The 13,434-nt window shown below is 50.9% G+C and overlaps 1 protein-coding gene across 1 annotated transcript in view; it reads left to right on the forward strand.

Annotated features, from left to right (window-relative positions):
* The window catches only part of gria1a (glutamate receptor, ionotropic, AMPA 1a), a 45,649-nt gene that overhangs the window by 21,974 nt on the left and 10,241 nt on the right, over window positions 1-13,434 (forward strand). Inside the window, 10 exon segments of the mRNA XM_067247136.1 lie at window positions 2,665-2,713; window positions 5,556-5,721; window positions 6,024-6,197; window positions 7,215-7,249; window positions 7,252-7,313; window positions 7,486-7,606; window positions 9,724-9,929; window positions 10,813-10,833; window positions 10,835-11,127; window positions 11,129-11,251. Of these exon segments, the coding sequence (XP_067103237.1) occupies window positions 2,665-2,713; window positions 5,556-5,721; window positions 6,024-6,197; window positions 7,215-7,249; window positions 7,252-7,313; window positions 7,486-7,606; window positions 9,724-9,929; window positions 10,813-10,833; window positions 10,835-11,127; window positions 11,129-11,251 (1,250 nt within the window).

The raw sequence follows: 13,434 nt of genomic DNA on the forward strand, positions 1-13,434 counted from the left end.
AGACAGATCAAGCAAGGAGGGAGGGAGCTAGAGGAAGAGAGAGAGAGAGCGGGGCCTAGGGGGCCGTCCTGCATGGTGTTTGGTCTCCAGGGGCCCAGGGACCGGGGAGGTAAATAACACGGCTCTGACATTTGGAGCCAGCCATCCCTCTGTGGCAGAAGCTGCTCTTACTCACCCCTCTGCAGCCTGGGGAGGAAGGATCCTGGCACCACTGTTAATGACACACACACACACACCAGCCCACTCACACACACAGACACACAGTTACAGGCTTGCATAAAGATGCACATGCACGCAGAGTCAAACATGCGTACTCACACACAAGCACACACACACACGTTCTTCCTATGTTCCCAGTTGCTCCTCCTCCAGATTTGTGTGAAGGCTGTGTGTGTTTGTGTGTGTGTGTTTGTGTGCGTGTGTGTGGGGGTGTGTGTGTGTGTGTGTTTGTGTGTGAGAGCGTTATTGATGTCCTGGTGTCCACTGTTAAGGTTATTGCATCAGTTTTCACCAGTTTGCAGGAGGTGAGGTAGAGGAGCTTCACTGTCAGACAGCTACCATCCATCACCCACATCTACTCTGGCTCGAAAGTAGCCTGCCTGCACGCACACACACACACGCGCAAGCACACACACACTCTCTCTCTCTCACACACACACTCACCCACACACATACTCACACACATACACCCAAGCACACGCACACTCTCTCACACATGCGCACAACCACACACTCACCCACACACACACGCATACACACGCAAACACACACACACACACACACCCTCTCGCCCTCTAGACTACTGTTCAGCTCCTATGAGACACTGATCCTCACCAGATAATGCCAGAGGAAGCACCTCCAGGCCATCTCTCTCCCCAGACAGAATGCCAACCATGGCTCCTAACCGTGCATGCAACACGGATAGAAGCAGTGTTCAAAAGATGAACTTAAAGTTAATTTCTAGGGTCCTTTTGTCACCCAGCGAGCTTTAATGTTCAATTAAATTGAACACGGCACAATTTTTTTTATAACTGCACCCATGTACCTGAAGGTGTGACCTTTAAGCGCTATAAACTGGTTTGTTTCAGCCTGTGTCTGTTGTGCTTGATCCTCATCGCAGGCCTCGTGCGTCACCCCTCCACCCCCCCCCCCCCCTGCTGTCCTCGCCCGGGGCTGGGCTGGGGGGCCTGGTGTCTTGTGCTGGGGACACCAGAATAACTAATGCCACTGTCTGTCATGCCCTCCAGTCCAGATCTGCATACACACACTCACACAAGCACTGAATGATACACACACACATACTGCATGGTACACCCCCACACACCCCCACACACACATATTGCATGATACACACACACACATACTGCATGATACACGCACACATACCGCATGATACACACACACATACTGCATGATACACACACACCCACCAACACAAACTCATGTTACACACACACATACTGCATGATACACACACACATACCGCATGATACACACACACATACTGCATGATACACACACACCCACCCACCACAAACTCAATGTTACACACACACATACTGCATGGTACACACACACCCACACACACAAACTGCATGATACACTCACACACACATTTGTGAAGCTGTGAAGTCATTAGTAGTATTTAAACAGGTGAGCCCATAGCCCAATAGTCCCCCTTCATCCCTGTTCAAGCTCGAGTCTGGAGCGCTCTGCTGTTTTACTGCATGTCTGCAGGGATGAATCACTGGAGGACCATACACTGTCTGATGTCATGTCAGTGGTACTAGCTCATTGTCAGCGCAGTCTAAGCAGTGATCTCATAGGGCTGAGATGCGTTTTCATTAGGGCTCATTAGTAGGACTCCCCGACTGGAGCTGAGGGAGTGCTAGGGTTCTCCCTAACACACACGCACACACACACTCACACACACTCCGGCTTCTCTCCATAGATAGCTCCCAGTGAGGGTGGATGAGGAGAACAGAGGTTAATTAGTGGCTATGTGTGGTTCAGGAGCTGCAGACATGGACCTAGCACACTGTCACCTCACTGTCATCCATCACTGGCAGGAGGGGGGGAGGAGAGGAGGGAGGGAGAACATGAGGGAGAGAGGGGAGGAACGGAGGAGAGGAGGAGGAGAATAGAACAGGACGAGAGAGACATGAAGCCTTGAGGGAGAGGAGGGATGACAGAGAGGAGAGGAGAGGAGGGATGACAGAAGGAGAGGAGAGGAAGATGATTGAAGGAGAGAAGAGGATAGTAGTAGATGTATAGGAGGGGTTGCAGGTTAGAGTAGAGCTCATAGAACTGTTGACTGCTTAAAATCACTAACATCTATTTGAAAGTAAAACCTTTCATTTAAACTCCTGATCATTATAGGAATCATTATTTGGGTCTTTGTAAGACTTGTCTTTATTCATGAGATTGGATTACATGAGAAGTGTAACATGAATATTCATGTGCAGACTGATGCTATTGTCATCGTACCAGAGGTAAGGGTGTGTTGGCTGAATGTACAAGGTCACTACGAGTGTGGAGACACTGCACTCTGTCGCTGTCTGTCCTGCTACACACACACAGACACACACGTACACACACCACACACACTCCGTTCCACCTTTGTGCGTCTCAGTCATGTGACAGCTTTGTTCTGTCCTCTTCCAGATTGTGGAACATGGGAAGAATGCTAAGAGCTACCACTACATCTTGGCCACCTGGTAAGGACATCCTTGTTATCTTTCTCTATATCACCTCCTTCCTTCCTCCTCTTCCTTCCTCCTCTTCCTTCCTCCTCTTCCTTCCTTCCTCCTCTTCCTTCCCTCCTCTTCCTTCCTTCTCCTCTTCCTTCCTCTCTCTTCCTCCCTCTCTTCCTTCCTTTTAGTTTTTCTTTCTTTCCCTCCCTTTATGCTTTCACTTCATCCTCATGACTTGCCTGCTGGCTTGACAGCCCTAGGAGGAAATATGGCGTTTTTTTTGCTTCCCTGCGGGACGCCACAAACACACACACACAGCCAAAACTGCTGAGGTCAGAGGGGTCAACGTGTGCAGGGTGACGAGCATTAGCTCTGTCTGTCTGCCCTCATTCCTCTCAGCGCGCTGCTCCGAGTGCGCCTGCTAAATACTGCCAGACAAGGAGAAAAGAGATGCCAGCAGAACCGTTGATAAAAGAAAACATTAATATTCTGGGAATACGGCTCCAGCTATGGCTCACCGCAGGGATTTTAGATTAGCAAATGGCTCTTGTCTGGACAGTTTGTTAGATTTAATTGTAAATGATAAAGCTTGAAAAGCAATAACGTCTGCCACGAAGGCGGACGCTGTTCCCTTAATGGTTCCATTAAGGAGCGGGGGAAAAAATGTATGCTCTGTGTCCCACCTATTGTACAATGGCATTTATTGACTTTACACTCTGTGTGTGTGTGTGTGTGTGTGTGTTACGTGTGTCTGTGTTTGTGTGCCTGTGTGTGTGGTGGGTGTACGTGAGTGTGTGTGGTGTGTGTGGTGGGTGTACGTGAGTGTGTGTGTGTGTGTGTGTGTGTGGTGGGTTTACGTGAGTGTGTGTGTGTGTGGAAGATTTTCTATAAGATGCTTCCACACCCGGTGTCCACGCGTCAGCAAGGCCAGTTTCTATAGTAACGCGATCATCTCAGTGCACTGCATTAAGGAGCACATGGAGCTGAACAAAGACACAACTCTGCTCAGTCATCTGAGAAAATACAGACAGGTGGAGAAGAGGGAGGGAGGGAGGGAGGGGAGGACAGGTGGGAGGGGAGGGGAGGAGGGGAGGGGGAACGAGCATGAGGAACAGGAGCGGGGAGGGAGATGAAATTGTGTGCGAGTTGGGGGGGGGGCTGGAGGAGGTTCACGCAACTCTGATTAGTCGACTTCAGACAACAAACAGATGAAAGAGAACACGGAAGATGAATGAAGAGATGTCCGTCTGGAGGTTTGACTTTTGTTGGACAATCTCTCTCCAACAATATTATAGAGGGAGACAGGGGAGATGAAGGAGGAAGAGAGAAGGAGAGAGAGAGACCCTTTGTTCCAGCCAGGTCCGTAGGTCCTTTGTTTCCTGTTGATGGCTCCCTCCTCTCTTCGCTCTCTGGATGCATCTGCTCCTGTCTGGCTATGATTCACCAAGCAGACTACTGACCTGCTGGAAGAACATAATACACCAGCATTGTCCTTCTACTGTATACATCTACCCCTCTCTCTCTCTCTCTCTCTCTCTCTCTCTCTCTCTCTCTCTCTCTCCTTCTCTCTCTCTCTCTCTCTCTCTCTCTCTCTCTCTCTCTCTGTCTCTCTCTCCCTTTCTCTCTCTCCCCCCTCTCTCTCTCCCCCTCTCTCTCTCTCTCTTGCTTGTTTTCCCCTTATTAGCTCCCTCTCTCCCCTCCCCCCCTCTCTCCCTCTCTCTTTCCCTCCCCCCCTTTTTCTCTTTCTGTCTCTCTCTCTCACTAGACATGATACGCTGCGCAAAACAATGCTCTGTCTCCATGGTATTTGCAGGACGTCAGCAGTAGATCACATTAGCGCTGGCTATAAGGAGACACAAGGGATGTGTCCCTCGCTCTGCAGGCTGGGTGTCCGAATGTTAATGGCTGCCTGACTGGAAGAACTGTGTCATGAATAATGTAAACTAATTCTGCTCCGAAACGCCACTGCTGTCAAAGGCACTATATATAGAGCGTTGAATAAAACCTGGGGAAAGGGCAGAATGTAAGGAACTGAGAGGGGAAAAAAGACCCACTTTCCACCGTTGAAATGCTATAGTCCCTCATTGAGATTCACCGTATTCACCGTGATGTCAGTTCTCACACCAAGGGGACTGTCACACCGGCTAGACGGGAAGGTTCTCCATGAAGGCCCAGCCGTCATCGGACGTGGAACAGGAACTGTCCAGAAGCTCCTCCCTTGTTCCCAAACGGGAGAAAAGTCCAGATTAACCCCAGGTCAAATCCTAGCTCTTCTTTAAACCTTCCGGATGTTTCTTTTCTTCCCCTCATCCCCGTCTCCTGCCCGTCCGCCGTCGTCTGGGCCCCCTCAGGCTCCCGCGCGCGCAGCAGGGATTACGGGGGTTCTTCGGAGGGATAACAGGCGCCGGTGGAAAAGAGATTTGACGTTCTTTTATCAAGCTATTGACCCCTGGCTTGCGCTCCGTTTTAGTCAAACCCTGGAATTACAGTGTAGAGCCACTTCACCCACGTGGCCTTTACTGAGGAGACATTTCTCCTCATTTACATTTTGCTGTCGCTCTCCAATCTCTCTCTCTCTCTCTCTCTCTCTCTCCAATCTCTCTCTCTCTCTCTCTCTGCCTTTTGCCTGTTTCTGCCTTCTCTCAATTTTTCTCTCACCGCACCTTTTCTCAGTGTATCGCTCTCTCTCCTCTCTCCCCTCTCTCTCTCTCTCTCCCCTCTCTCCCCTCTCTCCCCTCTCTCTCTCTCTCTCTCTCTCACTCTCTCTCTCCCTTTCTTTCTCTCTCGCTACCTGAGCTCCTTTTTTGGAGTTAATCCTGTTAACATCTTTTCTCTCTCCATCCATCCATCTGTTTCTCCTGTATCCAGGCTTTCTGGACATCGAGCTGACTGACCTGAGAAAGGCCGGAGCCAACATCACAGGCTTCCAGCTGGTCAACAACTCAGAGCCCAACGTGAGCCGCGTCGTCCAGCAGTGGTTGGAGTTTGACACCAAGGACGCCAAGGTCCCCAAGAGAGGTCTCAAGGTGCTGCTGGACTCTAGTGGAATATCTTTAAATAAATACATCAAATATATATATATTATACAACAGAGTTATTCTCGCTCCCTCTCTTCCCTCTCTCTCTCTCTCTCTCTCTCTCTCTCTCTCTCTTTATCTCTCTCTCTCTCTTGTTCTTTCTCGCTCCCTCTCTTCCTCTCTCTCTATCTCTCTATCTCTCTCTCTCTCTCTCTCTCTCTCTCTCTCTTTATCTCTCTCTCTCTTGTTCTTTCTCGCTCCCTCTCTTCCTCTCTCTCTCTGTCTCTGTCTCTCTATCTCTCTCTCCCTTCAGTACACGGGGGGCTCTCACGTACGACGGCGTCAGCGTGATGTCGACCGCCTTCCAGAACTTGAGGAGGCAGAGGATAGACATCTCTCGCCGGGGCAACGCTGGGGAGTGCCTGGCCAACCCTCCTGCTCCCTGGGGCCAGGGCATAGACATCCAGAGAGCTCTGCAGCAGGTACACACACACACACACCTGTACAATAATGCACACATACATTCACATACGGGCACAGTCAAAGCACACATGCCCACTCGCACACACTTTTGTACCTGTACAATAACACACGTGCTCTCACACACGCACACACACACACCTGTCCAAGAGCACACACTCACACACCTGATGCATGCAGCCACTCCCACTTTGTGAGTGACATATCGGTTAACAGAGTGTGAGTGGGGCCCTGCTAGACGAATGAGATCTCCGTCCTGTCGCATTGAGGATCCTGGGAGCCTCAAGGATTGAATGTGACATCGCAGCTCGTAACAAAACCTGCAAGCCACCCAGCCGGGCTGCGACTGTCATGGAATATGACACCAACAATGGAGCCAGTAATGCGATGTTTGGAGACGTAATAGATTAGAGGGCCTGGTGAGACTTGTAGTGTATACACACACACATTCATGGACAAACAGATAGAGTCTGTTGGCTGGATGAAGGTTGTGGTTTGGTGTCTGTAGCTTGTCGAGATTAGCCTCACACAACACAAACGCACAGGCTCATGTGCACGTATACACTCACTTCATTCACTCACTCACACACACACTGGACCACCACATTCACTCACTCACACACACACTGGACCACCACACTCACCCACTCACAACACTCACACACCCTTGCTTACTCACTCATTCACTCATTCACTCACTCACACACACACACATGCAAACACACACACACACACGAGGAGTGAGAGAGGCTTCGGTTTGTGCGAGTGGGAAGACATCAAAGAAGAATTAGACTTTTCATCTCTCACTGCCTCTCTCTCTCTCTCTCTCTCTCTCTCTCTCTCTCTCCTCTCTCTCTCTCTCTCTCTCTCTCTCTGTCTCTGTCTGTCCTTTCTCTCTTCCTCTCTCACTGCCTCTCCTCTCTCCCTCCCTCTCTTTCACTGCCTCATCTTTCTGTATCCCCTCTCTCCCTCTCTCTCTCCATCGCTTGTCTTTCTCACATCTCTCTCGCTTTCTCAGGTACGCATCGACCGGTCTGACCGGCCACATCCAGTTCAACGAGAAGGCCGGAGGACCAACTACACGGTCAGCGTGATGGAGCTGGCCCCCTCCGGCCCCAAGAAGGTCTGTCTCAGCCCCTGTCTGAGAGGGGCCTATTATGGGCTGGGGAAACAAATAAAAAACACACTTACTGTGGAGAACAATAGCGTTGTCTTGTCAGCCATCCGTTTCCGTGACAACCCACCCGCCTGCCTATGTGACGAGCGCTCTGTGCTTTTGTTCTTGTTTCCCTCAGGTGGGCTACTGGAACGAGGACGATAAGTACGTAAGCACGGCCACGTACAGCCGGGGCAGCAACGACACGTACGGCCTGCAGAACAGGACCTACATCGTCACCACCATCCTGGTACGTGTGTGTGTGTGTGTGCATGTGTGTTAGGAAGAGAGGGAGAGAGAGAGAGAGAGAGAGAGAGAGAGAGAGAGAGAGAGAGAGAGAGAGAGAGAGAGACAGAAATTGACCTTTCCCTCCACCTCCCCCCCCTCCCTCCTCTGGGTCCTGTCTCTCTGCCAGAGGACCCAGAGGTGCGGTGTGTCTCGAAGATACCTTCCCCCCTCAACCATAACCGACAGGGGACTCGGATTAGGGTTGCACACTCCCCCCAAATGGCCAGTGATAAAAACACGGACACAGGATTTGGGAGCTCAGAGATTGACGCAATGGCTGGAAACGAGCGACCTGAGGGTGCTGGTGGCTGCCAGTCCTCCTCCTGTCAGCCATTATCTCTCCACAATCAGGCCCAGCCTGGTCTCTCAGCCTGGTCTCTCCCCGCCACTACATTTGTCTGTACTATTTATTTCCACTATACACATTTTCCAGGGATTGCTTGTTATTGAGTGAGATGGGAGAAAGACAGAGTTATACAGAGTGTGAGAGACAGAGAGAGAGAGAGAGAGAGAGAGAGAGAGAGAGAGAGAGAGAGAGAGAGAGAGAGAGAGAGAGAGAGAGAGAGAAGAGAGAAGAAAGAAAAGAAGAGAGAGAGAGAGAGAGAGAGAGAGAGAGAGAGCGAGAGAGAGAGAGCAAGCGATGGAGTCAGGCCACAGGTGTCATATCAGCTGTCATATCAGCTGCAATATCATTTCTATATCCATTGTCCAATCAGAACAAAGAAGCTGTGTAGTATTGAGTTTGGGTTGATGTTAGAGGGTGGGTTGGGAGGGGTGGTGGGAGGGGTGGTTGGGAGGGGTGGTGGGAGGGGTGGTGGGAGGGGTGGTTGGGAGGGGTGGTGGAGGGGTGGTTGGGAGGGGTGGTGGGAGGGGGTGGTTGGGAGGGGTGGTGGGAGGGGTGGTGGGAGGGGTGGTGGGAGGGGTGGTTGGGAGGGGTGGTGGGAGGGGTGGTTGGGAGGGTGGTGGGAGGGGTGGTTGGGAGGGGTGGTGGGAGGGGTGGTGGGAGGGGTGGTGGGAGGGGTGGTTGGTGAGGGGTGGTGGGAGGGTGGTGGGAGGGGTGGTGGGAGGGGTGGTTGGGAGGGGTGGTGGGAGGGGTGGTGGGAGGGGTGGTGGGAGGGGTGGTGGGAGGGGTGGTTGGGAGGGGTGGTGGGAGAGGTGGTGGGAGGGGGTGGTTGGGAGGGGTGGTGGGAGGGGTGGTGGGAGGGTGGTGGGAGGGGTGGTTGGGAGGGGTGGTGGGAGGGGTGGTGGGAGGGGTGGTGGGAGGGGTGGTGGTAAGGGGTGGATGGGGTCTCTGTTCTGGCACTGTCTGCTCCTCTTCAACGTTCCACCTTTCCAATAAAGCTTTCATCTTCCCCCCCGGGTATATAGAGGATAGTCCACATTCAAGCCACTCTACTGTACTAGCCTGACAGCTCCATGTTAATGACCATATTCAGCCCTCTCTTTGTGCTCGCATGCCACCCCTTGTTTGCCACAAAGACCAAATGAAACTTGATAATTCATATAATCACCTCGACCCATTACCTCCACGCCGGCATCATGCTCTCGCTACAAAGCCGGGAAAAGACGCAAACATCTTTGTGTTTTTCCGCGAGAGAAAGGGATGGCGTTGGCGTGTGAAAGCCAGAGCTCGTCTCCCTGGTGCCAGGGTAGTAACGTTTACAGCGTGATAAACTGTCGTTGATCTGTCCTCTAAAGCCGTCCGTGGATTTAGCCTCATCACAGACTGTCCAGCTGCAGCAGGATAATGGCAGCTACCAATGTGTAATGTCTCGCGCACACGCCGATAGAAAGCATTAATAGCATGTGTTAATGTTTCACTAAGCGCCCCTTTTTTTTAACCCCCCCCCCCCAATCAAACGAACCCTTAAATTGATAGACGATCATATCGTAAACTCGGCATATACGCGTGGCAAGTTTCTCTGACTGATAGCCCGACGACGAGCCGTAAAACCCAACGAAACTTTTATTTCACCCGCTCCATAATGACGACGCTGGACAAACAAGGGTTAGTTTGAGGTGTCGACGCCCCTCTCTTCACGTTGCCCCCCCCTCCTCCTCCACCCCCCCCCCCCCCCCCTTCCAGGAGTCTCCCTTATCGTGATGCTGAAGAAGAACCACGAGCAGCTGTCGGGCAACGACAAGTACGAGGGCTACATCGTGGAGCTGGCGGCCGAGATCGCCAAGCACGTGGGCTACCACTACAACCTGAAGATCGTCTCGGACGGCAAGTACGGAGCCCGCGACCCCGAGACCAAGATGTGGAACGGCATGGTGGGGGAGCTGGTGTACGGGGTGAGTCTGGGGCGGAGCGGCCGTTGGGTGGGCTTGATTCAGGGAGACAATGTCCAAGGGCACTCCAACTATTATTCGACAGATATTCGACAGAATTAAACACTGAGTATAGGCATCTATGCCCATTGGCATCCTACAACAGTGTTTTTTCGAGTCTTTTCACCGTAGCCTCAGTCGACAGCTGTCTTCTTGTTTTGAGAAGACAAAAGGTTGCTTTGCTATCTTAGCCTTGGATGTTCTGTAGGTAAGATTTCATTTTCAGCACCTGGTGACTATTGCTTGTGTAACCTGGTACAATGTGAAAGTGATGTTAGTTTGTGCCACCCTTCTCTCCCTCTCTCTCTCCTCTCTCTCTCTCTCTCTCTCTCTCTCTCTCTCTCTCTGTCTCTCTCTCTCTCTCTCTCTCTCTCTCACTCTCTCCCTCTCTCTTTCCCTCTCTCTCTCTCCCTCTCTCTCTCTCTCTCTCTCTCTCTCTCTCTACCTCCCTCTCTCTCTCTCTCTCTCTCTCCTCTCTCTCTCTCTCTCTCTCTCTCTGTGGCTGTGAGTCACAGCTGTGGGGGAGGTGAAAGGGAGTTCAAGGATGTTCCTGGCATTGAAGGAGAACCTCTCAGCACCTTCTCCTGTCAGCTCCAGATCCACTCTCTCTTGAAGGGCCTGTCTCTCTTCATGTCAGGGACATAAAGAGAATCCGGCATCACACTTTATTCCACATTTGTTTGGGCGCGTGTGTGTGTGCACGCGTGCGAGCGCCTGTGTATCTCAAATGTTTTTCCCGGTGAAGATGGTCCCATTATCCCCTTCACCTCGAATGAACCCTCTCTCCCCCTCCTCTCCTCCCTCTCCCTGTTCTCTCTCTCTCTCTCTCTCCGCTCATCTCCGGTAGAAAGCCGACGTGGCGGTGGCCCCCGCTCACCATCACCCTGGTGAGGGAGGAGGTCATCGACTTCTCCAAGCCCTTCATGAGCCTGGGCATCTCCATCATGATCAAGAAGCCCACCAAGTCCAAGCCCGGCGTCTTCTCCTTCCTCGACCCGCTGGCCTACGAGATCTGGATGTGCATCGTGTTCGCCTACATCGGCGTGAGCGTGGTCCTCTTCCTGGTCAGCCGCTTCAGCCCGTACGAGTGGCACGCCGAGGACTACGAGGACCAGGAGCCCCAGACGCCCAACCAGGCGTCGGCCTCCAACGGGGGGCCAGGGGGGCCAGGGCCAGCAGGGCCAGAACCAGCAGAGCCAGGAGCAGACCAACGAGTTTGGCATCTTCAACTCCCTCTGGTTCTCCCTGGGGGCGTTCATGCAGCAGGGCTGTGACATCTCCCCCAGGTAGGCAGACGCGCTCCGTCCACCGTCTCCTACGCGGAGACGCTCACAGCCTGTGTTGTTTATGCCGTTAGGCTGCTTGTATTGAAACAAGGGAGAGCCATCCATTTGCTCCCACAGAGAAAAAGCGTTTCAAACGCTGTGTTTTAAATGATTAAAGATCTCCGCGGTTGCTGGAGTCAGTTGAGGACATCTCCTCATCTTCTTCTCTGGTGTGTTAAACTTTGAGTTTTACAGTTTTTTCTCAATTGCTAAGACACATTTCTTGAATGTGTACTGTGTTTTCTCCAAACTCTATACACACATCTTCATAATTACACTGTTTTGGCCAAACCCTTGACTTTTGACCCAAAATCAAACACTGTAGTCAAAACCATATTATCTGTCGTATAAACCTAACTTTGCATTCAAAATACACACAAAGCCCTCAAATAAATTCAACCTTCTGAATACCCTTTAGACACTGCTGGGAGGAATTGAAAACACTATTATAAAAAGGTTTTTAAAGAACCATTGGACTATAACGTGTCCCTGAATTCTAGATATGTTCCACCTCATGAGTTTGACATGATGTAAATCATAAACTCACAAATACTGCAATTTTCCTTCTTACAGGCTGTTTATTTCAATTTACATTATACAGCAATTGCATTTTGAGCTCTTGTTACTGTAGTGGTCACAGTATACAAATAGTAGTACTGTTAGTCAACAACACAAATGTATTGCTGTAAATTGTAATTTGGGGAACAAAGGCTAAGAAAACAAGGAAATAAACAAATAATTTGTACCTGGGTAACAGAGCTTGAGTACAGTACTGTTCATTGTGGGTCAGCATCCTATCTCTGACCAGGGTCAGGCCAAAGATTTTCGCTCAACATCACAGGCAATGTTTTCTCTAGCCAAACAGCAGGGAAAATGCCCCTGAATGCTTGAGCCATCCCTGACAAGACTCAAGAGCAATGTCCCCACAAGCTTCTTCCATGGCTTGGAGAAGGTTGTTCTGTCATAGGGATTTCTGTCATAGTGTGGCATGGATCTCATTTGAGATTGTTGTTCTTCTTCCTCTTCCTCTGCCTCTTCCTCTCCCTTGTCCACCTCCTCTCATTTGGACAATTATTCATTTTCTTCTGATATTTGCATCCATGATTTCAAAGTACAGATGAGCTTACCTTTGTATTCATTCCAAACCCCTGATTGCTTGTTGAGTATATTTGCTTGTTAGTGCTTACACATGGATAATTGGTTGTTAAGGGTGTTTGAATTGCGCTGTTTTGGGTTTACTTATCAAATGGCAGTGTTTTCTGAATGACATAATGGTGATAATTGTGTCTTAAAGTAAGAGGTGTGTTTAGACTTTTGCAAAGAAGTGTGAATGAACCTGAGAATGTGTCAAAAAGGGTAAATTTGTTTTAAAGACTGGGGTACATGGTCTTTCTGCTGGGATTTGGCAAAATGGTTTTGTGGGGATGGCTTACACATACCATTTTTGTGTGTTAGCAATCGAGAAAAACAGTAATACACATGGAGTTCACGATAGTGTTGAAATTGTGCTTTATTAAAACTCCCAACACCATGGGGACTGTGAGAACCAGTCCTCGTGTTCCAAACTGAGCTGATCTTCCGGCTGGCTCTAGTTTCAAGGCTCCTGGTGTGCGTGTAGTGCAGTGTGTCTGCCAACTCTGCTGGGTCAAAGGCCCCTCGAGTGCTCTCCTGAACTGTGGCACCCCCCTTCCCCACACACACACACACACAAGCGCACACACACTCTTCAGAAGGTCACTAATTAAAAACCTTGTTTCTGCATCTGAAATTAGAGACAGGGTGAGGATGATTCTCTCAGCTCACACCAGGGAGGGGAGGGGAGAGGAGAGGAGAGGAGAGGATGGGAGAGGAGGGGAGAGGAGAGGAGGGGAGGGGAAGAGAGGGGAGGAGAGGAGGGGAGGGGAAGAGAGGACAGGAGAGCAGAGAGGAAGAGAGGGGAGGAGAGGAGAGGGGAAGAGAGGGGAGGAGAGGAGAGGAGGAGAGGGGAGAAGAGGCTAGGAGAGGAGAGGGGAAGAGAGGAGAGGAAAGGAGAGGGGAAGAGAGGAGAGGAAAGGAGAGGGGAAGAGAGGAGAGGAAAGGAGATGGGAGAAGAGGCTAGGAAAGGAGAGGGGAAGAGAGGGAGGAGAGGAGGGGAGGGGAGGGGA

This window comes from Osmerus mordax, chromosome 12, assembly GCF_038355195.1.
Source record: "Osmerus mordax isolate fOsmMor3 chromosome 12, fOsmMor3.pri, whole genome shotgun sequence".
Classification (NCBI taxonomy): Eukaryota; Metazoa; Chordata; class Actinopteri; order Osmeriformes; family Osmeridae; genus Osmerus; species Osmerus mordax.